Below are 24,250 nucleotides of genomic sequence, written 5' to 3'. Positions count from 1 at the left end.
TCAAACTCATCTGTTTGGATGGCTGACAGCACCTCCCTCATTTTCCTTCACCTCTTCTAAGCCATCAGATCTCTGTCCTTGAATGTCCCTCTGCTTCTGCAGAAACAAAAAGAAGTTGCACGGTGCAAGGTCAAGTGAGTAAGGTGTGTGGGGCAAGAAAGGCATGCTGTGTTTTGCCCAAAACTGGCACAGTGAGATGGCTACGTGAGCAGGTACATTGTCATGGTGGCGAAACCAGTCCCCTGTCTGCCACAAGTCAGGCCTTTTTGCCACATCCTGTCACACTATCTTTCCAGAATCTCTGTAAAGAAAGCTTGATTAACAGTCTGACCTGGTGGAATGAACTCCAAATACACTATCCCCCTCACATCACATACAGTTTGGGGGATTGCCCCCTCATATATATATGGCTAAGCTGGCAGGTTTTATCAAGCACGCAGAGGGCAGGTTGAACAAAGGGGGAGACCGCTGTGGAACAGGCAACAATGGCAGCTGGCTGGCAGCGGCCCAAGTGAATGAATGGCTTAGGGCAAAGAAAGATAGCAAGCGGGAGGAGATCCAGAGAAGCACTAGGGGACAAACACCTTCCTGATTGCTGATTTTCAAGCCTGCAAACAGGAAATCTCACTGCCACGTATCGCTGAGACTAGATGCCGTGGCATCGACTTGGACACGGAGAGACGCCAGGTGTCAGAGAAGAAATCCATATGGCCAGTTTCTCAGGAATTGGTCGCCAGGCTTTTCTGAAGTGAGCTTGGACTGCCAGCTTGTTTCGTTAGCAGCCAAGCACATGAAAGCTCACCCGTCTGGGCTGTTATGCGTCTTTTAGACATTATTCGTGCTTTTGCCCCCACTCAAGGACAACTAACAGCTGTAAACTGTAGCATAGAATGTTCAAAAGTGATTGAATAGTAGCAGTCCTTTTTGAAGTTGTTTCTGGGTGGCATGAACTGAAAACTGGCTGGCTGGAGCCCACCCTGAGTCACCTTGGAAGAACAGCAGGAACTCTACTTCTGAATGGACACGGCCGTCAAGGCCATCTGTCCCCTGTGCGCCGTGGGGGGTGGGATTGACTGGGCGGCACTTGGGTTGGAGTTATTATTACATTGTTTAGTAAGGCTAAAATCTTTCCGTCCCTCCAAGTAGGGCCAATGAGCTCTTGGAGGGGAATCCAAGTTGAGCCAAATGCTGGCCGTTTCTATCCATCCCCACTCTCCCTTCCTCTGCCCACTGCAAGCCAGCCGAGTTACAGAGAATAGCGGTGTTGGAGTCATGCCGGTGTGGGTAGCCTTTCCTGCCTCTTTTGTTGATTGTCTCAAGCTTTCCTTACCCCAACCCCTGAAGACACATCCCTTGAGAATGCTGACAGTCCCCTGAGAAAGGTGGAGGGTAAGGTCCCTGGAGACAATGAGTCGAAGGAGAGATCCCCCGGAGATGCCATGGTTCAGACAGCCCTGAGGGCAGTGGTTCGCAACCTTCCTCATGCCGCCACTCTTTCATACAGTTCCTCCCGTGGCGATGATCTCCCCCGCCACCACCATACAATTATTTTTGTTGCTACTTCATCACTGTAATTTTGCTACTGTTATGAATCAGGCACCCCCTGTGAAAGGGTCATTCCACACACACCCCACCTCCCACAAAGAGATCATGACCCACAGGTGGAGAACCACTGCCTTAGGGGGAAAGAAATCCTCAGAAAACTGGAAGGGAAGAAGTGAGGCATGTCAGGCAAGGGAAATGCTGTTGGCAAAGTGAGCACCATGGGAATGCAAGGGGGCAGTGTGGGGCAACGGTGCAGCCCAGCCCACTAGGACCTGGTGTTTGTGTTTGGAAGGAGAAAAGATTGGGAACATTAGATGGACCCAGATTCCAGCAGGCCTTGGAAATCTAATTAATCAATGATATTAGCCCACCTGCAAAGATCTGGGTATCCCTGTTCTTAACTCTTGACCTAGTAGGACAAGAAAAAAATGAGTCAGAAACCAGTCTTTTCTGCTGATGCGCCAATGTCAGTTCTTAGCCCACTCAGTAGTAGTTGCAGTCGCTATTGTTCAAGGTCAATGTGTATACTAACATGTGGATAAGATGTGGGTGAAGATTTTGGGTTATGCTTTGTACTTTCAATAATCTGCCCTTACACATTGAGTTCTGTTTTATTATCATTCAGCCACTGCTCACGATAATGAAAAGGCGAGCGATAATCTTAAGATAAAGATGAATTTAGAGATCTAAAGAGACTAGATGTTTCTAAAGATCTCCAGTTTGTTCTCCTCTATCAGAGCAAATCGTCTTCCTAAATAGGAGCCACTGGGAAAGAAGCATGCTTACACTTTTCGATGACAGATAGCCTGTGGGTCTTCCCGCCGCCGTCCCCCCTTGTTTTTCTCTGACTGTTTCTGTTGTTGACACCCTTGCATCATTAGCAGTCTGTAGTCTTGGTGCCAGATGTGAACCACTCAATGTGCATAGAATTCCAAAGGTAAAAATGCCACAATTTCCTTCAGAGGATTTTTCTTTCAATGCCCAGTTCAAAACATAAAAAATCAATGAATGAGAACTGTTCAAATGGCAACAAACGTTTAATTCAGAGGTCGATTCGCAATGCTTCATCTGGTCTCCCCTCTGGCTGTGAGAGACCTTTCCTATCAGGAGCTGAAACACTCAAGCCTCTACCGTGCTCTACAGATTTGCCACCCCCCTTTGCCTGTGAGCAGGGTTCCTCCAGCTGTTTGTGGTGACAAGTTTTCTCCCCACATCATGGGCCTAAATTACTGTAACATAGAACTGAGGTGCGGACAATAGCTGAGTTTTTAAAGCATTATGTTCAACAGATGTAAACTAACTGCCAAACTATGACAAGTTTCGGAATGTTTATCCCTCAACTTCTGCGCCCATCCCTGACCATCCGTTCACACTCTGACCAACCACCGACCACACTTCGAGTAGTTGGGGTTATCAAGAAGACGAAGCCTAGGATAAATGGGAAGAGAAATTAGGTCCTAACTTCCCAAGTCTCCAATGTGTGAGCTGAAGAATGCAGAAGTCCTTGAATGACACTCTCGCTCCTAAATCTGTTAACAAAGGACTTTCCCCTGAAAGCAAGGGATGTATCCAAAACACACGCACCATGGAGTCAATCCAGGACAGCCCGTGTGAATCAGAGTAGAGTTGTGCTACTTGGGTTTTCAATGAGCACGTCTGAGTTTGGCTTGGTTGGGAGAACTGCATAGGCCTTTGTGTCTAGGCACCTTTGGGTGGATTCCAAACCTCTAACTTTTCGTTAGCATATAAATCTTTTGTATAGCTAAGGACACCCTATCACAAAAAGCACTTTCTAAAAATCATCATTGTCCTTCAGAGTCGTTTGTTTGTTTGTTTTTTGTCACCACCTGGCTTGAGTGCACTTGACCTTCACCACAAACACCCACATTCTCTTGACCTTTGAAGACGGCTCCCTCCTCGAGAGCTTACCAGCGCCAATGAACAGTGATGCTCCATCTCCCACAATTCCACTCCTTTTTCTTTCCGTGGAATGTTGGTTTTTTGTCTTTTCCTGACTTGTCTTGCTTTAGCGTTTTTGCATTCCAGTCAGGAGAGTAAGCATTTCACTTTTTTCTACTTTGTTTTTCTTGTTGAAAAGTTGAAAAGGGGTTCACAGCAGGGGGGTGGGGATCATGTATATTGGGTGTGCCTTTGCTGCAAATGGTAGCAACAATGCATGCTCATTTAAATGAGTTTGTTGTTGTTTTAAGGTTCCTTGATGGATCTTGAAACAGAGGGATTTGTAGCTACACAGAAAATAGATAGTCAAGTCTTTTAACTGGAAAGAGCACCTTTCCAAAGTCACCAGCTTGTCGTGGGGCAAGGTTGAAACTTGGTCTCCCCACTCACAGGCGCCATGGGAGAAACAGAAGGCTGTCTGTTCCAGGAAGATACACAGCCCCAGAAACCCTACCCAGGGTGGCTAGGAATCAGCATCCACTCAATGGTAGTGGGTTTGAGGTTTGGGCTTCTCACAGCAAGACAGCGTTATTGGACCAGGTGGAGAGCTTCGCTTCAGAAAGCCTGGGTGGTAACTGAAATTCAGTTATTGTGGCACAACAAGAAGTCCCATTCTTACTATTGACTCCTGTTTCATTCCACCTTCCCCCGTGGGCATGTCTTAAGTAGTATCTTCAAAGAAGTTGATTTACTCTGAAAGGATTGTCTGATTTGGGGACATATCAGGAGTTGCTTTTACTCTGAAAGGATAGTCTGATTTGGGTACATGTCAGGAGTTGCTTTTACTCTGAAAGGGCAGTCTGATTTGGGGACATATCAGGAGTTGCAAAGCGAGAGACTCTCAACTTTTAAAAACTCATTAAAGCCCCTCAGTGTAAAAATTTCTGAGCACTGAACCCCAATGGTTATATTTATTTTTAAATTATACCCATAAATCATTATACTTATATTATTGAAACAAATAAGACTACATAAAGAATATTTAGTTCTGTATCTATCTGTAGATCTAGCTTCTGAGATTTTCTGCCAGCTTTGTACTGGTCATCTTGTTCCCCCAGTGTAGACACTAATTTTAAGGAAATCTTTATTGTGATCTACTGGATGTCATACATCAGTTGATAAGTCATACTGAAAACAAACCCATGGCCATTGAGCTGATCCTGACTCATAGGGACCACAGAGAAGAAAGCAGAGCTGCCCCAAAGAGTTTCCAGGATGCACATCTTTATGGAAGCAGGTTGACACATCTTTCTCCTACAGAATACTTCATGGATTTGAACCAGGGCCCTTGAGTTAGCAATCGAGTGCTTAATGACTATCATCACCAGGGCTCCTCAGGTACCTCTAAAATAGTATTAAACAACATTATTAATTATCTGAGGTGGCACAGATAATTAAGCACCAGAGTAGTAACCAAAAGGCTGGTGGTTTGAACACACCCAGAGCCCCCTTGGAAGACAGTCCTGACCTCTCATTCTGCTTCAAAAATATCAGTCTTGAGATGGAGCAGCTCAAGCCAGAATGCATGGAGTCAGAATTCACTCCAGAGCCACTAGCAGCAACAACGAACCAGTTGACTGGAGTGTTTTGATCTGGAGCATTCAACAAAATGAATCCAATGGAAGATTTTCAACAAGTCTGTCAGTGCACTCTGTAGGACTCCAGATGTAGAAACAGCGTAAGGGAGAGACTGTACCATTGCCCCACAGCAGAGATGCTCCCTGTGGTGGGCTCTTGGACGCGAACATCACGGAAGATAAGAAAGGCCCCGTGCTTATGGAACTGCTGCCCTTTGTCGTTGACGTTAGCGCCCATCAAGTCAGTTCTGACCCCTAGCTACCACCCGCACAACAGAAGGAAACCCCGCACGGCCTGTGCCAACCTCACAGTCGTTCCTATGCCGAGCCCATCATTTCTGCCACTGTGTCCGTCCATCCTGCTGAGAGCCTCCCTCTTTTCTGTTGCCCCTTCACTTTGCCAAGCATGATGTCCCTCTCCAGGGACTCATCGCTCCTGACAATATGTCCAAAGTCTTGCCATCCTTGCCTCTAAGGAGCACCCTGGCTGTCCTTTTTTCAAGAGAGAGGCATTTGTTCTTTTAGCAGTTTATTTTCTCTAGCACCACAATAAAACTGCATAATTGTTCTCTGATATTCCTTATTCAGTGTCCATGCATAAGAGGTCATGGAAAATACCATGGCTTGGGTCGGGCGCACCTTAGTCCAAAAAACCTTATGTCTAGCTTCGAAATAGCCCTGGAGACCTGTGACACTGGGGCAGACAATGTCATTCATGAAACTTGCTGCCCTGTTGCTAGGTCTGGGGCTTAGCCAAACGGGGTTTTAATAACATCCTTTTGGCACCAAAGACCCTGATCTAAGCATAGGACTAACTTTTAATACATGTTTCATTTCCAGTCGTTACTCTCATTATTTTGAAAGAGGCTACCAACACTTTGGACAGGCCCAAAGATTCCAGTTGCTTCAAAGAAGGCTGAAATAGTTTTGTATAAGTACACAAAAAGTGGCCCTAAAACCAACATGGATTTATGATACACGGGCGTGGGAAGGAAGAAAATTTAAAACTTTTCAGGGCATCCAAACTTATAAATTAGGTAAAATTAGATGGCCTCTATAATACATTGCCCAAACTGGGATCCTACATGGCAAACATAGATACTTACCTGAGTCAAGATCACTAGCTTATTGAATAGACAAAACCTCGTGTCCAAGGATCGGGAGGAGCTTGCTACTCCTTGTCTTAGAGCGTTCCTGTTTCTCTGCTAATTCCCAGGGAGACCCCGAGGAACCAAAGCACTCCTCATATTCCCCCTCTCCCCATCTGCCAAGACGAGACAACACTAATTATCAGGTACCATCTGCCCGTCCCAGAGCGGTGACCTCCATGAAACTTGCAGAAATACAGCTTGAGGAGGGAGTCTATAAACAGTGGGTTTTCTCAACAATTTTCTGCAGGAAACGTGTCACATATCCTGCAAAGAAAGCACACACACAGACACACAAATATTTTAAGCTGGCTATGTAGTAGGATGGTTTAGAGAGTCCTGCTAGTGTGATGGTTACAAGCTAGGCTGCCATCTGCACGGTCCAAGGTTCGAAACGACGAGCAGCTCCTTGGGAGAAAGCTGAACTTTCTACTCCCATAAAGAGTTACCCTCGGGGTTGTTATGAGTCAGCATTGACTTCAGCACCCCAAGTTTCATTTGGTTAGGGTGGTTTTAGTCCCATGCCTATGATGTGTGACTGCAGTTCATCCATAAGAGGTTAAAATTTTCCCATTATTATATTTGAATTTCATGAGACTTCAGGGATGAAGAGCCAAGTTGCCAGCCTGATTTTGGTTAGAGTAAATCCAGTGATTAAAGCCACCTTACTCAGAAACATTTCGCAACTCCCCTTCCCCAGTGGTTTGGGACTAGCTCTTTAATCTTAACTAAACAAAACTTAACTAAACAAAATAACCAACTAAAGTCCAGGGTATAGAAGAGTGTGTGGCTAAGCTTGCAGCGATCTGAGCTATGGAAATTGAGAAAAATTTGCTGAGAAGAGGTCTCTAAGTGGTAAAGAGGCAATAGCTGATGTCTTCGTCTTCAAGTTGCCTAGCATAGTGTGTGGTTCAGGACTGTGCCATTACGTTCATTAAACCGAATGAACCCATCCAGGCAGAGACATCACGCAGGCTCTGGCATTTTATGGTGCTTGCTACAGAGGGCATCCAAGTAGAGCTGCCCCGTGCAACCTGATCAGGAAACAAGCAAATTGGCGTCGAGGCTGGCTTAAGTGTGCTCAGGCTTTGACGGAAAGGAATGGAGAGAAAGAACAGCAAGTCAGAGAAACTGACTGACTTGGATATTTGCCTTGAAACTATTGCGACCTTGTTGATCGCGGAGCCTGCCTTCCTCCGCTGTCTTGGTCTGATAGCTCCACTATGAGTAGTTGAGCCGCATGAGATAAGCTGGTTGGAAATCAAGCCTGGTCTTCGGCATGGAAGGTGGGAAGTCAACCACTGACTCAAGTAACGGGATCACGTTAGTATTATTTCTTCTTGATGTGCGCCCAGGCAAAGAAGTGTATGTCTGTCGAGAAACACATCCTTAGGGAGACACCTGAGTTGAAGCCTTTGGGAGCCATACAAGTTAAGATACGTGGGTTACTCAGAAATGCTAATAGGACTCATGAAGGGAATCTCCCTATTTTAATGATCATCCTTTATCCAATTAAGTCATCAAAGTTGTATGGAAACGCGGACGCAGGTAACACAAACTGAGAAACTCCAGGCATCTGTGTGGGTTGAACTGACTTCATGAATAAAAATAATTATGGTAATAATTAGCATTTGCATGGTGCCTTGACATTTACAAAGTGCTCTTACAGCATTATCTCATCTTGTAAAACTGGCCCTGAGATACTATCTTATGCCAATATTGAACATTTGTGCCAAACCTTGGAAGCTATAAAATGGGATTTGGTGGATGGTAAGAGAAGATTAATAGTGGGTCAAGAAGCAGCAAATCAGCCAAATTTATTGGCATAGGAATAGATTTATTTGACATTGGAGAAACTCAAAAACATGTCTTATAAAAACAAACCAACAAAAATGTTTGCCTCTATTTGGATTTCACAGTGCTTGACATTTAAACAAACAAACTTCTCTGGGTTGAAGCATTGATGCGCAATTAATAATTAACGCAACTCGTTTACTTGGAACGTATCCACAAAAGGCAGGGGATATTGGAACCTTGCTTACAGTCAAAGCCAGCCCCCCTTGGGGGAAATAACAGAAACATCATTCGAGTGAAAATAGCGGGACCTGATTGGTACTTGTTTAAAACTCGGGCATTCATTCCGAGAGAGGAATTGAACTCTCGGCAGGACGCTCATGGCAGGCGTCGCCTACCTCCCTTCCCACAACCACAACTAAAACATGAACACGCTGTGGGCATCAACAGCCTCACTGGGAATTCACGAGGGACAAAGGAGTGCACCAGAATGCAAATGCCAGTGGCACTTGACCTTGATGGTTGATGAGGAGCCTACCTGCCTCGCTCGCCTCTCCCCGGGTCTTTGCCTCCCGCCCCACCAAAGACTCCAGCTCCCCAGGGTCGCCCGTTCGCTAGGCGCGTTGTTCAGTAACTGCAGGAGACGCACCGCCGAGCGTGGACCCAGGCAAGCGATTGGATGACACCGGACGCCAGAATCATCTAGACAGCCACGCAGTCAGCTCCAGCGTCCGCCGCGCGAGCGCGTCCTTGGCTCCCGGGAAAGCCTCTCCCGCTGTGGCCGCCCCGGGGCCGCAGTGCGAGAGCTGCAGTGCCGCGAGCCTGAGAGCGCCACCCCCACCCGGGGACCCGCGCGCCGCAGCCACGGGAGGTGGTCTTCGGGGCGCGCACAGCAGACGGGTCGCTGCACCCCGCCGGCTGCGCTGAAGTCGCGTGCCACTGGCGGATGGGGGACCCGGAGGCCCCCGCGATGGCGCGGCCCCTGAGAGCCCCTCTGCGGAGATCCTTCAGCGACCACATCCGAGACTCCACCGCGCGAGCCCTGGACGCGATCTGGAAGAACACCAGGGACCGGCGGCTGGCAGGTGAGGGTGAGCGGGCTGGGGAGGGGCGCGCGCGATTCGCCCTGATTAGCTTGGCTGATGAATGACCTCACCGATGGAGGGAAGTCCATCGCTGCCGCCGCAGGGTTTTCATCTCCCCGGTGCTGCTCTTTAATGTTGCTGGAGTAGGGTTGTTTTCTTCGTCATCTTTGAACGCCTCTCCGGTTACCGACCTGATTGCTTCCTAGATAAGGGTCTGGGAGAAGTTGGGGGTGGTGGTGGTGGTGGTGGTGTTTTTTAACCTTGGACAGAAAACCAAGGTCCTCTTGCGTGTCGCGGCCTCAGTGGTGGCGAACACCTTGCAGACGGGCGCTGAGCTCCTTCGTGCTGTCCAGGGTCCGCCTCGGGCGCGCCGGGCCCGCGGTGGGGTGGCCGGGCTGGTGACGTGTCCGCGGCTCACGTATACGGTGGGGGTCCTGCGTTCCAACAGTGTCAGGTATGCCAGAGCGAGCATGAAACACAATGAACCATGAAAGCAGGGACTCCTGTGACAGCAGCGGCATGGCAAGCTGTGTCTGAAGGGAGTTACGGGGGGCTTCGGTCTGGGTCTGGGTAGGAAGGAGCTTAAGGGATGTCCTTATAAAGAACACCTCAATAAAAACGTTTCCAAATCCAGGAACAGTGTGCTCAGGGCGTTTGGGGGCTGCTGCTTGTTGACTCCCAACCTCTGTGTACCTCTGCCATCCACATGTAGGGGTTAAAGATTATGTTTTCTTAACCTTTGGGCTTCATCCAGTTGTTTTTCGTATGTCGAGTGAAGCCCTGAATTGCTAAACTATTAGAAGTGGCCTCTAAAGTGTCAATCATTTAGTGTTGTGTGCTCTTGAGGAAAAGGCCGTTTGACGTTCACGTAATTGTCTTGACATGATTTTAGGAGGGAAAGTTTAAGGTGTGCGGATTGTGATGGGGGGGGGATTACGAAGATAACGTGCTCGTTAAATACCTTCACCTGCCCTATGTACATTTGCACCAAACGTTCCTGCTAATCTTTCTCTGTTCAACTCAACAGTAATGGCCAGGACCGGGTGGGAATGCACAGAGTCAGCTCTAACTAGGGGACAGAACAACATGTTTGAAACGCATGCATTTGGTTACTGCTTTGGAAGAAAACGTGATACATTGAAGAAATCCAGTATGTCTGTTTTATAAGTATCTTATCTTGGGACAGTTTGCACTTAGGCAGAGGATGCTTAAGAAATAAGATCAAGGAGTATGAAATCTACAACTACAATTAAACTGAAAAACCAAGCCCGCTGCCATCAAGCTGACTTCCACTCGCAGTGTTCCACAGATAGGATTCCTGGAGCTCTGTAGATCCTTACAGGATCCATGGCCATATCATTCTCCCAAACAACTATCATTAGTTAACCTTTAAAAAAAAGTGTTTCTTCCATTGCCTTATTTGACAACTTCATTGAATTAAGTAGAAAGATTTCAGTAATCATGAATCTTAGTAAAGGTAACCCAGAAATCCTGTCTTTTGGTTCGTCATTCTAACTTAGGGTAGGGCTAATTCGAACATTCCAGTTTCCTTGCCTTCTTACATTTTCGTCAATGAGGGGTGCTGGCAGGGGTTGGCCTCTGGAACTCAGAGACGATCTTATTCGAGGGAAAAGTGCAGTCTCTCTCTTCATCTCTATCCCTCGTACATTAAACACGTATATGGAGTTAAAATACAGCTTTAAATGTAAACTCACCAATGAAAGGGAATTTAGGGTGAATAGTTACTTATGTATAATGAAAAACAAACAAATTCTATAGCTCTACAAGCAAGGGGTCTTACAGGAAATTCCTTCCTTCGCATGGCTTTTCTCAGAGAAGTGTCAACCCTGTAGGTATTCCCCCAGTGGGACCTGCAGGCATTAGGGCTGAAAAGGAGAAGCGCTGGCAGTGTGTGTGTGTGTGTGTGTGTGTGTGTGTGTGTGTGTGTGTGTGTGTGTGTGTTGGGGGGGGGAGATAAATACTCAGCAGCTAGTCAAAGGCCAGCGATTTGAGCCCACCAGCCATTCTGCTGGGAGAAAGACGTGGCTTCCACCAGATGGACAACCTGGGTGACACGATGGGACCTTTCTGCCTTGCCCTGGAGGTTCACGATGAGTTGGAATCACTTTTGACCGCAGTGAGTTTGGTTTGGATTGATTTGTCCATGGAAAGGAATGACTTTAACAGTGGATTCTATTTACTAGAGACCTGCTGCCCCCTCCTGAGGGCTTAGCTCATCGTAGCTCAACGTGCACTCAGTGTTTGTCAAATTGATCTGGTGCCCATCTCGACGATGGCACTTATTCTTTTTTTTAAAAAATTAGTTGAGATTTAATACATGTGTCATATCCTTCCATATTTCAGTCACATCAAGTAGGATGTACACTTGCTACCACAATCAGTTGCCAAACATCTTTTTCTACATGGACTCTTTGACATTGTCTGCCTTTTACCCCACCTCCACCATTGCACCCCTGAACCCCTTATTGTACATGCTGTCCCTGTGGGTTCATCAGTCCTGGGTTTGATATCCCCAAAATTGGAACAGCATATAGCACAGCTTCAAGAGGGTGACTTCCATTGACATAACACCTCTGAGATACACTCTGATATGGACAAGCAAAACCCAAGGAACACAGTACACCTCGAAAATACAGAATATTTTAGAAACCACATCAGGTCCAGCCCGAATGATAGAGGGGGATCTACTGACAAAGTTTTAACTGTTCACGTCAGATTTATGCCTTTGATCTTCAATATTCCTCTCTCCCAAGCACTCTGTTGAGTGACCAACTTTCCTCCCATCCCTCTCTTCCCAGCGAACATTCCCGCCACAACCAAGCCCTCCCATGAACCAAAGGTTAAATACTAGTTGTTAATTATCCACACAAACTCACGTCTATAAACATCGGTTTATTTTGTATCCTAGCCTTACTTGTACGACTGGAGTTGCCTTTTCGCTCTACGCCCCGACATGAATGAGGGGACAGTGGCGTGCTTCGAGGCGTGTCCAGGAAAGTGATTCTCTTAACAGTGGCAGGAATGGCATGGCCCTGATGATCGTGGCCCTGTTGACTTTCTTTACATTTCTCAAAACGAAATCAGGGATGGGGTGTTAGAAACTTGGTGAGCTCGCAGGTCAGTTTTGAAGAGCTTGATTTCTTCCAGAGGTTGCGCCTGCCCTTAAGTTTAGGTGACAAAGTGTTTAGTCATGGTGCATAGTTTTAGGTTTCCTGGTGATGTTCTGCAACCCATACCTGCACCATACTTTAACAGCCCTGGAGGGTCAGTGGCCCTGTGCTCGGCTGTGGATCAGAAGGTAGGTCAGAACCCACCATGCACTGTGGTGGATGAAGACGGCAGTCTGGGGGCAGTCTGCTTTGTCCTGTAAGGTTGCGTTGAGTTGGAGTTGACCTGTCGGCAACAGGGTATTGTAGTTCAGTTCTGCTCAGCGGATCCTCTAGTGGTCCCTTGTTTAATTGCTTGGCTGCTAACCAAAAAGTCAAAGATTCCAATCCACCAACCACTCAGTGGAAGAAAGGTGTGTAAAGTTTGCAGTAAGATTTACCCTATGGGGAGTTTTCATGGGCTCACAGAGAGCAGTAATAGACTCGATGGCAGTAGATTTAGGTAATTACTCTTTTAGTTCTTCCGCCCTAAGTCAGTTCATGTCCAAAAAAAAGATGTTCCCTTGCCTAATTTCCTTTATAGATAAAGCAGGATTCTACCTGCTGTTTTTAAGGATCCACAGCCTTCTATAAGCACGGTACAGAATTGCCACCAAGGAAAGTGCTTCACGTTGTAAGGGAAGACCGGACATCCATCGTTATTCATCATTCTCCAACCACCTTTCACAGGAGTTCCGCTATCTCCTTTCCTCTCCATCCGGCACGTGGGCTGTCTTTTTCCCTCAGAAGACAAGTTGACACTGAGTTTTCAGTGAATTAGCCCTTTGAGGGGAACCATGGCCCACGATAGAAACCAATGGGAGACAGTCCTCTGGGTACACTGTATGACCTTCTCATGCCTGCTTGGCCTCCTCCCCTCCATCTCAGCACAGCCAATCCTCAAATGCCCTTCATTGCATAGTAATCCTGACATTGGGCATATTTCATTCCTGAAGACCAATTGCCCTTTCATATAGGGCTTCTTTTTTTTTAACTATATAACTATGCTTTGTTTTTTGTTTGAGAAAAAGAGCTGAATTCTCCTCTTGATCTGTCTTTATTTTTTTCCTACTTTTTCTTTTTCTTTTTTTAATCATTTTATTTGGGGGCTCATGCAATTCTTATCACAATCCATACATACATCCATTGTGTCAAGCACATATGGGGCTTCTTAACCTTTTGTGTACTAGCAGATATTTTTCATATTGATTATGGATTGTGTCTATTGGACTGTAGATTATATCTCAGAATAATATTTTGAAGTGTACGAATCAAGTAAATATAAAGGATGTGTAGTGAAATCTAACCGCCAAAGTATTAAAAATCAAATTGTGACAAAATAGTACAGCATCTGTTCATAAGGTCATTCAGAAGGTTTTCAATGGGAAATTTCTCAGAAGTAGATCATGAGGGCCTCCTTTCTCACCTGAAATACTGGGGGCATCGCTTCCAGTTTCCAGCAACAAATGGACAGAAAGATGGTGGTTATCACAACACTTAAAATTAGTATTTAAAATATGAATAATGTCAATATGTAAACATTTCAGCGAAGCTTCTAGACTAAGACAGGGAGAGGTTGTTCACTAATGAGGGATTAACCACTGAAAACCTTATGAATTGTACTAGAACTTTATCTGTTATAATGCCCAATCAAAGTAGGGCTGTCCTTAATAACATGGATGGAGCATAGCTTTCAGGACCCAATTTTTGTTTTGTCATTTTAATTGGGGGCTCGTACAACTCATCACAATTCATATATATATCCATTGTGTCAAGCACATTTGTACATTTGTTGCCATCATCCTTCTCAAAACATTTGCTTTCTGCTTGGGACCTTGGTATCAGCTCATTTTTCTCCTCCCTCCCTGCACCCCCCCTCCCTCATGAACCCTTGATAATTTATAAATTATTATTATTTTGTCATATCTTACACTGTCCAGTGTCTCCCTTCACCCACTTTTCTGTAGTCCATCCCCCAGGATGGAGGTTATATGTAGATCCTTGTAATCGGTTCCCCCTTTCTACCCCACCCTTAGTCCACCCTCCTGCTATGGCCACTCTCACCACTGGTCCTGAAGGGATTGTCTGTCCCGGATTCCCTGTGTTTCCAGTTCAGAACCCAATTTTGCTGATGTGGCATGACCCAAAGTGAGACGAAACAATATCATACATCAAGTAACTGGAACAAAGAATATATGAAGTATGAAACTAGAAAAGTTATAAGCTCTTATAAATTAAGTGGAATACTGTAAGACAGACACTGTAGGTGTAAGTGAGCTGACATGGGCTGCTACGGGACATTTTGCACTGAAACATCATATGGTCTGCTACATTGGAATGATAAAGTAAAGAGAACAGTGTTACATTGATTGCACACACACACACACACACCACAATTGAACATCTAAACTGATGATTGCACACACACACACACACACCACAAATGAACATCTAAACTGATGTACACAATTGTCTGTGATAGGATCATATTCATACACCGACAAGGCATACCAATTAATGTAAACAATAATAATGTTTCCGACTTATGCAACAACCATTAATGCCAAAGATGAGGAAATTGAGGGGGGTTTTCCCCCAGCTTCTGCATGGGAAGTTGATCAAACATGCAGTCAGTATGCGTTGATGATAGTGACTTTAATAGAGGATTGTTGTTTCTGTGGCCGTTCGGTGCCATCGAGTTGGTTCTGGCGCCTAGCGACCCGGTACACAACAGCACAAAGCGTCCCCGGTCCTGCGCCATTTCATCCGAGGCACAGCCACCGTCGACCCACCCCACTGAGGGCCTTCCTTTGCACCCGAGCTCCGCTTTACCAAAATGTGATCTCCTTTTCCAGGGACCGGTCTCATGTGAAACGAAATCTCACAAGCCGTCCCTTGAAGATAGCATCCTGGATGTACTTCCTTCAAGACAGATTTGTTTGGGGTTTAGGGCACTCCATGGCACTTTTCGATATTCTTCACTAGCGCTATAGTTCAGTCTCCCTTATTCAAAGTCCAATTTTCACATGTGTATGAGGCCACCGGAAACACTGCAGTGCGCCTTAGTCCTAAAAGTAGCATCCTCGCTTTTCAAAACCTCAAGGTCTTGTGCAGTAAATTTATTTAATGCAACATGTTGTTCGATCTCTTGACTGATGTTTCCAATAAGTGTTGACTGTAGATCCAAGCAAGATGAGATTCTTGAAAACGTCCATCTTCTCTGTTACCATGATGTAACCCATTGGTCCAGTTGCGAGGGTTTTGCTGTTCTGTACATTGAGTTGTATGCCACACTGAAGGCTGTAATCCTTGACCTTCAGTAACAAGCGCTTCAAGTCCAGCGCAGTTTCAGCAAGCAAGGTGGTGTCATCTGCATATCATGATATGTTAGCAAGCCTTTCTCCAATCCTGGTGCTACATTTTCTTCATATAATCTAGTTTCTCTGATGATTTGCTCAGTATCCAGATCGACTAAGTGGGATGAGGAGTTAAAACCCTGATGGATGCACACCTTTCCTGAATTTAAACTATGCAGCATTCCCCTTGTGCTGGCCAACCATTTGCCTCTGGATTCGTGTACAAGTTCCACCTGAGCAAAAGGAAGTGTTCTGGAATTTCCATCCTTCTCAAAGGTATCTGTGGTTCATTATGATCCTCACAGACAAACACAAGTGAGCATATTTTTATATTCTCTACTGTCAGTCAAGATCTTCAGCAACGATCTTTCTTGTTCCACATCCTCTGAAGCCTGCCTGAGCCTGTGGTGGCTCCCGGTCAAGGTGATGCTGAAACCTTTGTTGGATGATCATCGCATTTTACTCGGACCTTACCTTAGTGATGGTTTTCTATCATTTGAGCTTTCTGTTGGGTCACTTTCTTTAGAATTGCCACACATTTTGATCTCTTTCAGTTTGCTGACCAAATACCTCTCTTCCAAAATTCTTGGCATAGACGAGGGAGTGCTTCCCGTGTTTCATCAGCTTGTTGAAACATTTCCACTGGGAGTCCATCAATACCTGAAGACTTGCTTTTGGCTAATGCTTTAAGTGTAGCTTAGACTGTTTCCGTTAGCTCCACTGGTTCTTGTTCATGTGCTACTTCTTGAAATGGTTGAATTACTATTGGTAAGTTGATGATATCTTACCATACATAGCTCACCAGTTCTCTGTCATTCGTAATCAGTGCATCAAATCTGCTCTTGCAATGTTCTCAACATTTGAGAGGGATAGGCTGAAGGTCATATGTGGTTCTCATGGACTTGTCTGAATGTTCTTCAACTTCAACCTACACATACACATGAGCAATTGATGGTCTGTTTCGCAGTAAGCCCTGGCCTGGTTTTACCTGCTGACATTGAACTACACCAGCCTCTCTGCCAACAGATGTAATAATCCCTTGATTTCTGTGTGTTCAATCTAGAGATGGCAATGTGTATTGTCTTTGTTTTGTTGGAAAATGGCATTTGCTATGAATAAGCTGTTGGTATTGCAAAATTCTATCATGCCACCTCCAGCTTTGTTTCTAACACCAAGACCAGACTTCACTTATTGACTAGCTCACGATCCAATATTTTCCATTTAGGACAACTCTGAAAAAAAACCAACTAGGGACTCCTGTGATGGTTTGGGTCCATTTGGGATTGTTAATGGTTCTGGGGTGCACCCTCAATGATATACCAGATGCCTCTTGATGACCAGCCTACATGAAGATGGCAGCCAACAACCAGCCCTGGGAAACCTTCTTCCATTTGTCTGAGACATCTCAGCCTGGCCACAGAGAGCATAGAGTGCTGGTGGGAAGATGTGAGGCCATGGGCAGACTAGTGGGAGCCAGGCAAGATGTTGGGTAAATCTGAGGAGAGTAGGAAAGGGTCTGGGTCATATGGACTACAAGGCCAGAGTAGGGAGGATGGAAGATGAGCAGGGACCCTCCAGGCTAGAGCTGGAGGATGATAGTCAGCAAGTAACACCTGACCACCCCCACTCCCACCCCCTGTGTGCTCCTCAGTGGTGGGGAAGGTATGAAGTTGGTGGTTGTTGGGGGCGGGGGAGGGGAGACTGGCCTTGAAGCTGGGCTATGAATTCTCATCTCTTGCTTCACTCTAATTTCACATACCATCTTGGGTTCTGAAAGCTAACCATGTCAATAACTGAGGAATAGGTGTCGGTGAAAGGGGGAGGGGTGTTGTATTACTGGGAGAAAAGCTATATTAAGGAAAAATTGCCCCAGTCAGTAAGAGAAAGGGAAGAAGCAGGAGCGTCCAAGAAGAAGTTTGGAACATTAAGATAAACCGCACTCCCGGTGAGATTTGGTGAGCATAAAAAATAAGTTCTTTACAATATTATGTTGGATCTTCCCGGGATATTTGGTTGAGTGTTTGGTAGCTCATTGCAAAATTCTTTCGTGCCACCTCCAGCTTTGTTTCTACACCACGACCACACTTCACTTGTGACACAGATTTTTATGAAATAGACTTTTACCTTTCACTTTCACCAGGTCCCCAGCTCCTTAGTAAAATGAATGCGTGATACGTTCTGAAGTACACTGGCTCTGGACTCAGTGGGGCATCAAGAATCCTGGCCCAGTGCCAGCGCCGGGCAATCCCAGACACTGACTCCTGTGAGCTGTTTTCTGCTCACTGGTTCACAGTGTGAAGCAAGTAGGGGCATATGTAATGCTTTTTAACTATGAGTGATGTATGCCTCAAACTATGCAGGCTCCTCCTATCAACAAAGACGCCTCTGAATGTGCAGAATGCTGTGGCAGACTTGAAGGAGGCTGACAGACAAACCATTGCTTCATGAGATGCTCCCACATTTGTGGAAAGCAGACGTGAGCCTGCATCGCTTTAAGTTAAGCCCAAAACACCAACCTCACTGCCATCAAGTTGATGCCGACTCACCGCGACTATTTCAGTACAAAGAGCATCATCCTGGTGCCAGGGCTTGCATGGTGAGAGGCAACACTATTCAGTGGCTAAGACAGCCTGAGTTGGACTCGATCCTAGCTTTTCCACAAGGTAACTTGGGTCAAGTCCCTCTTTTTCACAATGTAATGACGAGAACAATGGGACCTGTGTATCAGGGTGTTTGAAGGACTGCAATGTGTCAAGGGCTTAGAAGAGTTACCAGTATCTAGTAAGCATTCATTGAATTGGGATCGTATGACCCCTCTTCTCCTTTGTTCCTCATATTTCACTTCCTCAGATGCCTGCCTTTGTTAGCATAATGCCAGCCTAATTTCCCTAGGCAGCAGTAGAACTACCAACTCCAAAACAGAAAAGGCGAAGTAAGTGCAATTTATTTCTGCTTCCCTGGAGAAAGGAGCCTTAGTGACATGGGAGTCACACGTGGGGCTGCTAACAGAAAGGTGAGCAGTTTGAAGCCACCAGATGCCCCACAGAGAGGAATCAGACTGTCTACCCCATAAAGAGCTGCAATCTCGGAAACCCGCAGGGGGCAGCTCTGCCCTGCCTGGAGGGTCGCTATGAGTCGGAATGGACTCGGTGGCTGTGACATTTTTAGGGGCACTGGAGAGGAAGAGGGAGGTGGTGGAGGGGGTTGTGCAGACCGTGCTGATGGGCGGGACGGAGGGACTTGAGAAGAACCGTTTTCACACGCTGGTGTGGGAGGCAGCCCTGCCTCAGAGTCTGTCAGGTTAGATACACAATATCTGAGTTTTCCCAAGCGAGTTGGAACCTGCTTCGAAAATTGCTCTGTAGATGGATCCAAACAAGGGAAAGAGCAGCAGCACCCATGGGCCTGGCGTTCCAGGCACGTGGCTCGGCTGTGGTATGGGAGAAAGTATGCTAAATGTCAGGTCTGCCATCTGAAAGGGCATCGCACACACCTCTCCTTCGAGAGCAAAGCATCAGTGGCTTTCTTTATTTAAAGTGTATGCAGGACGGTCTGCATGTCTGTCCAAGGTCACTGTCGTGGCACTGACTCCATGGGCTGAAAAGGCAAAGGCTTGGTACCAGAGTCATTGCTCTTCAATCATCCCCTCCACTTAGCAACCGTGCGAGATACAGAGATCTGCTCCATGGAGGTCCCAAAGCAGAAAGCTTCACAGATGCACACTGCCACATTCCCCCCCTACCCCACCCCCACCCACAGAGTGGTTGGTGGGCTTGAACTGCTGACCTTTCAGGTAGCAGCTGAGTACTTAACCACTGTGACACCAGGGCTGGGCTCCAAAGTACTGGTGAAGCTCCACTTGCTGTCTTCAAGTCTATTTGAACTCAGAGCCACCCTGTGTGGAACAGAGTGAAATTGACTTTGTGGGTAAATCTTTATGGGAGCAGAAAGCCCCGTCTTCCTCCTTTGGAGCGGCTGGTGGGTTTGCAGTATGCTCAATACTTAACCCACGTCACCAGCACATCTCTTGAATGGTTAGTAAAAGGGTCATTATACCAACTATCGATCAGAATCAACTCTTTGGCAGTGAGTATTTTGGAAGGAGGACCATATATATTCCTTACTGGTCTGTTTAAGGATCAAAGGCTACACAAGAATTACATACATAAATTTTTAAGTGGTGGGGGGAGCGGATTATTGGAAGAGTCCCCGGAAACACTATTCCTGAGAAAGTATCACAAAAAGCTTGCACTGGGAGTTCCTGGGTAGTGCAGATGGTCAACAGGTGTCACCGCTAACCAAATGGTCAGAAGTTTGAGTCCACCCAGAGTTGCTTCTGAAGAAAATCCTCGGGATCAACTTCCAAAAGGAGCCGGTCGTCGGAAACCTTCTGGAGCCAAGTTGCCTGATGCACAGCTGGTCTCAGAGTCAGAATCAACTCAACAGGAGCTGTTGGACTGGAGTTAAGCCTGTCGCCGTGTCGGCTTCTAATCGCTTGCTTGCAATAGCAGTCTGCCATTCCTGAACAGAGGTGGTGCCCGTCAGAGGGTGTGGGCACCTCTCTGTTAGATGTCGGGGATCCCGGTGCATTTGCCCCACTCCCTCCGTGCTCCTCGGGGCTTCTCAAGACCAGCCACGCAGGTTCGAAACTGTATTATTATATTAGGTGCCATCAAGGCGGGTCCGCCTCGTAGCGACCTTTTGTACAACAAAACGAAACGCTGCCCCGTCCTCCACCATCCCCACGACTGTTATTATGGTTACGCCCATTGTAGCAGCCAAGGCGCCAACTCGGTTTGTCAAGCAGTTGCCTGAAATTGCTGATGAAGACTTTGTCTTGGAGAAGAACGAAATTCTCCATCCCTAGAAAAAATGAACTTCACAACCTTCTCGCTACACTGGCTTTTCTTGGCACAACTAAATGTAAGGTCTATGTTTCACATTTGTGAGGGGGCAGGCTTTGTTCATATGCATTAAGTGTGGCAACTGACAATGGATAGTCATTATGGTTAAACGCATCATTTATGACACATATCATAATAACGATAATTAAGTTCTCACTTTGAGTGGTTACTGTGTGCCAGAGCCTATACTGAAAGTTATAAAAGCATGTTCTTGTTTAATGTTTAAAACAATGCTGAGAAGTAACAACTATTTTTATTCCTCCTTAAGTTAATGTTTCATTTGCCTAAGGATCCCCAGTAGCCCAGTGGCTAAGCACTTGGCTGGTTTCAAACTCCTGACCTTGCAATTAGCAGCCCAATATGTTGCACACTACACCACCAGGCTTCCCTAGCCCCATCTGTCCACTGTGGACATGACGTGATGAATGCCTGTGAACTCAAGACGTCACCCGCATGGGTAAGGCGAACCCATTGTCTTTAAGAAGACTCGGGTAGTGTCTCTTGGGTGTGGGATGGTGTCTGAAAGCCATCGCAGTGCTTCTCAGCGGTATGAGCAAAGGGCAGTGTTCCTCATTAATGTATGTTCAATCGATTCATTTCCCCCCACGCTACAAACGCAATGTAGATGCAATGTTTACAAAATGATGAAAGTGGAAGGGTGGACAGGTGTATAAAGGGTGAGGGGAAACTAGTTTAAATGGTCACGCAGCTCTCCGTGGACCCAGCTCCTGTCTCCCGCGGAGAACACACTGGTTACTGTGGAGGCATCTCTGATGCCTGACGAATGTATGTGTGTCCGAGGGTTTTTAATGGATGGTTTCTGAGAAGTAGGTCATTAGGCCTTCTGAGGCCCCTCTAGGTTAGCAGCCAAGAAGGTGAACCATTTGCACTGCTCAGAGACACCGAGTGAGGAGAGAATGAGTAACTCAGATGGTCATGATCTAACTCTGGAGCCAGGGAAGCGAAACATCTTCTGAGCAGGCAAGCCGGGGCATCTGCCCTGCGGAGCTGGCCATGTACAGGTCTAAAAGACATTGCTTTCAACACACTGTGGGATCATATTAGTCAACAGTTCTTCTTCTTCTTTTTGGAGATGAAACGCTGAGCTATTTTTAAAGTTTAGATATGCCAACATCTAAAAATAGATGTCACTAGCATGTGTTACTGGCTCACTTGAAAATCAGAAGGAACTAAAGTTAGAAGTTATATTTTCAATAGTTCAATGTATGGCTGGAATTACTCTCATGTTTAAAAATACTTGAGCTCCAAAAGTGAAGCAGAGTGCCCCAAGTTGCTTTGAAGGAGCAGTGGGGACGCCATCGGCGCAGATGTACAAATAAGGCTTACGCATAATAAATACAGTCCTCATTTCTGCAGTTGGTCATGTGGCTGTAACTGGTATTTAGAACTACCTTTTTCCACTACCCATTCTGTATTTCCTTTGCCCTCAGCGAGTGTCTTGACTGGTCATGGTTCTTTGCCTGGCCTTCATTTCTGATGAGCCTGGGCTTCTAGTCATGTCAGCATTGGAGTGGTGTAGCTTATCATTGACTTTCATCACAGGACACGGTGATACTAAGAGACGACCTAAAGAAGCTCCTGGATTCCAGACATGTTCTTCTTTACCTCCATTATGAAATAATCATCCCATTTCCCCTTGGTAACCAGGATCGGTCACACCACTCAATATAGTAATACTCTCCTTTGCTTGTTGACCTGGAAGCATGAGCAGTCAAAAATGGCCAAGAAGCCTTCTTAACTACACCAATTCCATGTAATCTGTTCTGTGTCTCCAGGAGGGTCTATTCCGCCCTTTGGAATTAAGACCTCTAGACCATGAAAGCACAGTATTGCAGGGACAGGAATGGAACTGTGATGAGTGGGTCACTGGAGCTAGAGTAAGTAGAGCCGCTCCCATTCCCACCCCTTGGCACTTGGACCCGTGGATCCTGGCTCGTGGCGGAACTGCACCATTGGATGCTGGTTTAGAGCATATACAGTCCTCTGGTGAACATTGCCCCCAGCAAGCTGCTGCCATAATTGTGTCGTTAGTCCAGTCCATCGTTCAATCAAGCCGGCTGTTTGGGATGATTAGGAACATGGTTGACATAATCCGTAACCATGACAATGTTAACCTGCACATCTTGCACTCAGTACAACTGAAACGTGCCCAGATGACAGGTCCCCAAAGGGCTTCACAGTGCTAGTCAGAAAGAGAAGGAGAGAAGGTCACTGTTATAAGTTTGCCCAGATTCTGGCCTGACTCTCCCCTCCTTTTTTTAAAAAGTAAATGGTGAAACATACTAATAATTTTATTAATACCATGTCATGATTCAATTCCCCAAATATATATATATATATATATATATATATATGAACTGTTTTCAGTTTTAACATGTTTTTAATCATTTTATTGGGGCTCATACAGCTCTTATCACAATCCATACATGCATCAATTGGGTAAAGCACACTTATACATTCGTTGCCCTCATCATTCTCAAAGTTCTCTTTCCGCTTGGGTTCCTAGAATCAGCTCATTTTCCTTTTTCCCCTCCTCTTTCCTCCCCGCTCCCCCCTCCCTCATGAACCCTTAATAATTTATAAATTATTATTTTATCTTACACTGCCCAGCGTCTCTCTTCACCCACCTTTCTGTTGCCCATCCCTCAGGTTGTATGTAGATCCTTGTGTTCAGTTCCCCCTTTTAACCCCACCTTCCCTCCCATTATCGCCACTCTCACCGCTGGTCCCGAGGGGTTCATCTGTCCTAAATTCCCTGTGTTTCCAGTTCCCATCTGTACCACTGTGCATCCACTGGTCTAACCAGATTTGCAAGGTAGAATTGGGATCATGATAGATGGAGGGGAGGAAGCGTTTAAGAGCTACAGGAAGGTTGTGAGTCTCATTGTTGCCACAGTGAACCCTGAGTGACTCATCTCCTCCCCACTACCCCTCTGCAAGGGATGTCCAGTTGTCTACAGATGGGCATTGGGTCTCCATCATGTGCTCCCCTCATTCATGATATGATTCCCCCCCCCAGCCCCCGCCTTTGTTGCTTGAAACCTGGTCCCCTCGGCCCTTCATGATCACATATGTTAGTGTGCTGCTTCCATGTGGGCTTTGTTGCTTCTGGCCTAGATGGCCACTTGTTTACTTTCAAGTCTTTAAGACCCCAGGCGCTATATCTCTCGCTAGCCGGGCACCATCAGCCTTCTTCACCACACTTACTTATGCACACATTTGTCTTCAGCGTTTATGTGGGGAAGGTGATCACACAATGATGGTTTTTGTTCTTTGGTGTCTGCTACCTGATCCCTTCAACACCTCGTGTTCACATAGGCTGTGTACTTCTTCTCTGTGGGCTTTGTTGCTTCTGAGCTGAATGGCCGCTTGTTTGCCTTCGAGCCTTTAAGACCCCAGACGCTATATCTTTTCATAGCCAGGCACCATCAGCTTTCTTCACCACGTTTGCTTATGCACATGTCTGTCTTCAGCAATCACATCGGGAGGTGGGTATCATGAAATGGCCATTTAGCTGAGCAAGGTGCTCTCATATTAAGGGGATTAGCGTGAGGAGGCCCAATGTCCACCTGCTACCCTACTACTAAAACCTATAAATATATGCACATAGGTCTATTTCCCCCATAATCATAAATATGTTTACATATGTACATGTCTGTATTTAGGCTGCTGTGTATGTCCTTTGCTTCTCCTT

At 46.1% G+C, this 24,250-nt stretch overlaps 1 protein-coding gene across 2 annotated transcripts in view; it reads left to right on the top strand.

Annotated features, from left to right (window-relative positions):
• DLC1 (DLC1 Rho GTPase activating protein) overlaps positions 1-24,250 on the top strand; it is a 458,236-nt gene that overhangs the window by 237,857 nt on the left and 196,129 nt on the right. Inside the window, exon 1 of one of the 2 annotated variants that reach the window (XM_075556748.1) lies at positions 8,955-9,108. The exons of the other annotated variant lie outside the window; for it this stretch is intronic. Coding sequence (XP_075412863.1) covers positions 8,970-9,108 — 139 coding nt within the window. The 5' untranslated portion in view covers positions 8,955-8,969. Of the gene's footprint in view, positions 1-8,954; positions 9,109-24,250 lie in introns of those variants that run through there. 2 annotated transcript variants of the gene reach the window in all.

This window comes from Tenrec ecaudatus, chromosome 8, assembly GCF_050624435.1.
Source record: "Tenrec ecaudatus isolate mTenEca1 chromosome 8, mTenEca1.hap1, whole genome shotgun sequence".
Classification (NCBI taxonomy): domain Eukaryota; kingdom Metazoa; phylum Chordata; class Mammalia; order Afrosoricida; family Tenrecidae; genus Tenrec; species Tenrec ecaudatus.
Note: the sequence above shows the minus strand (reverse complement) of the source record. Positions and strands in the feature narration are given on the sequence as shown.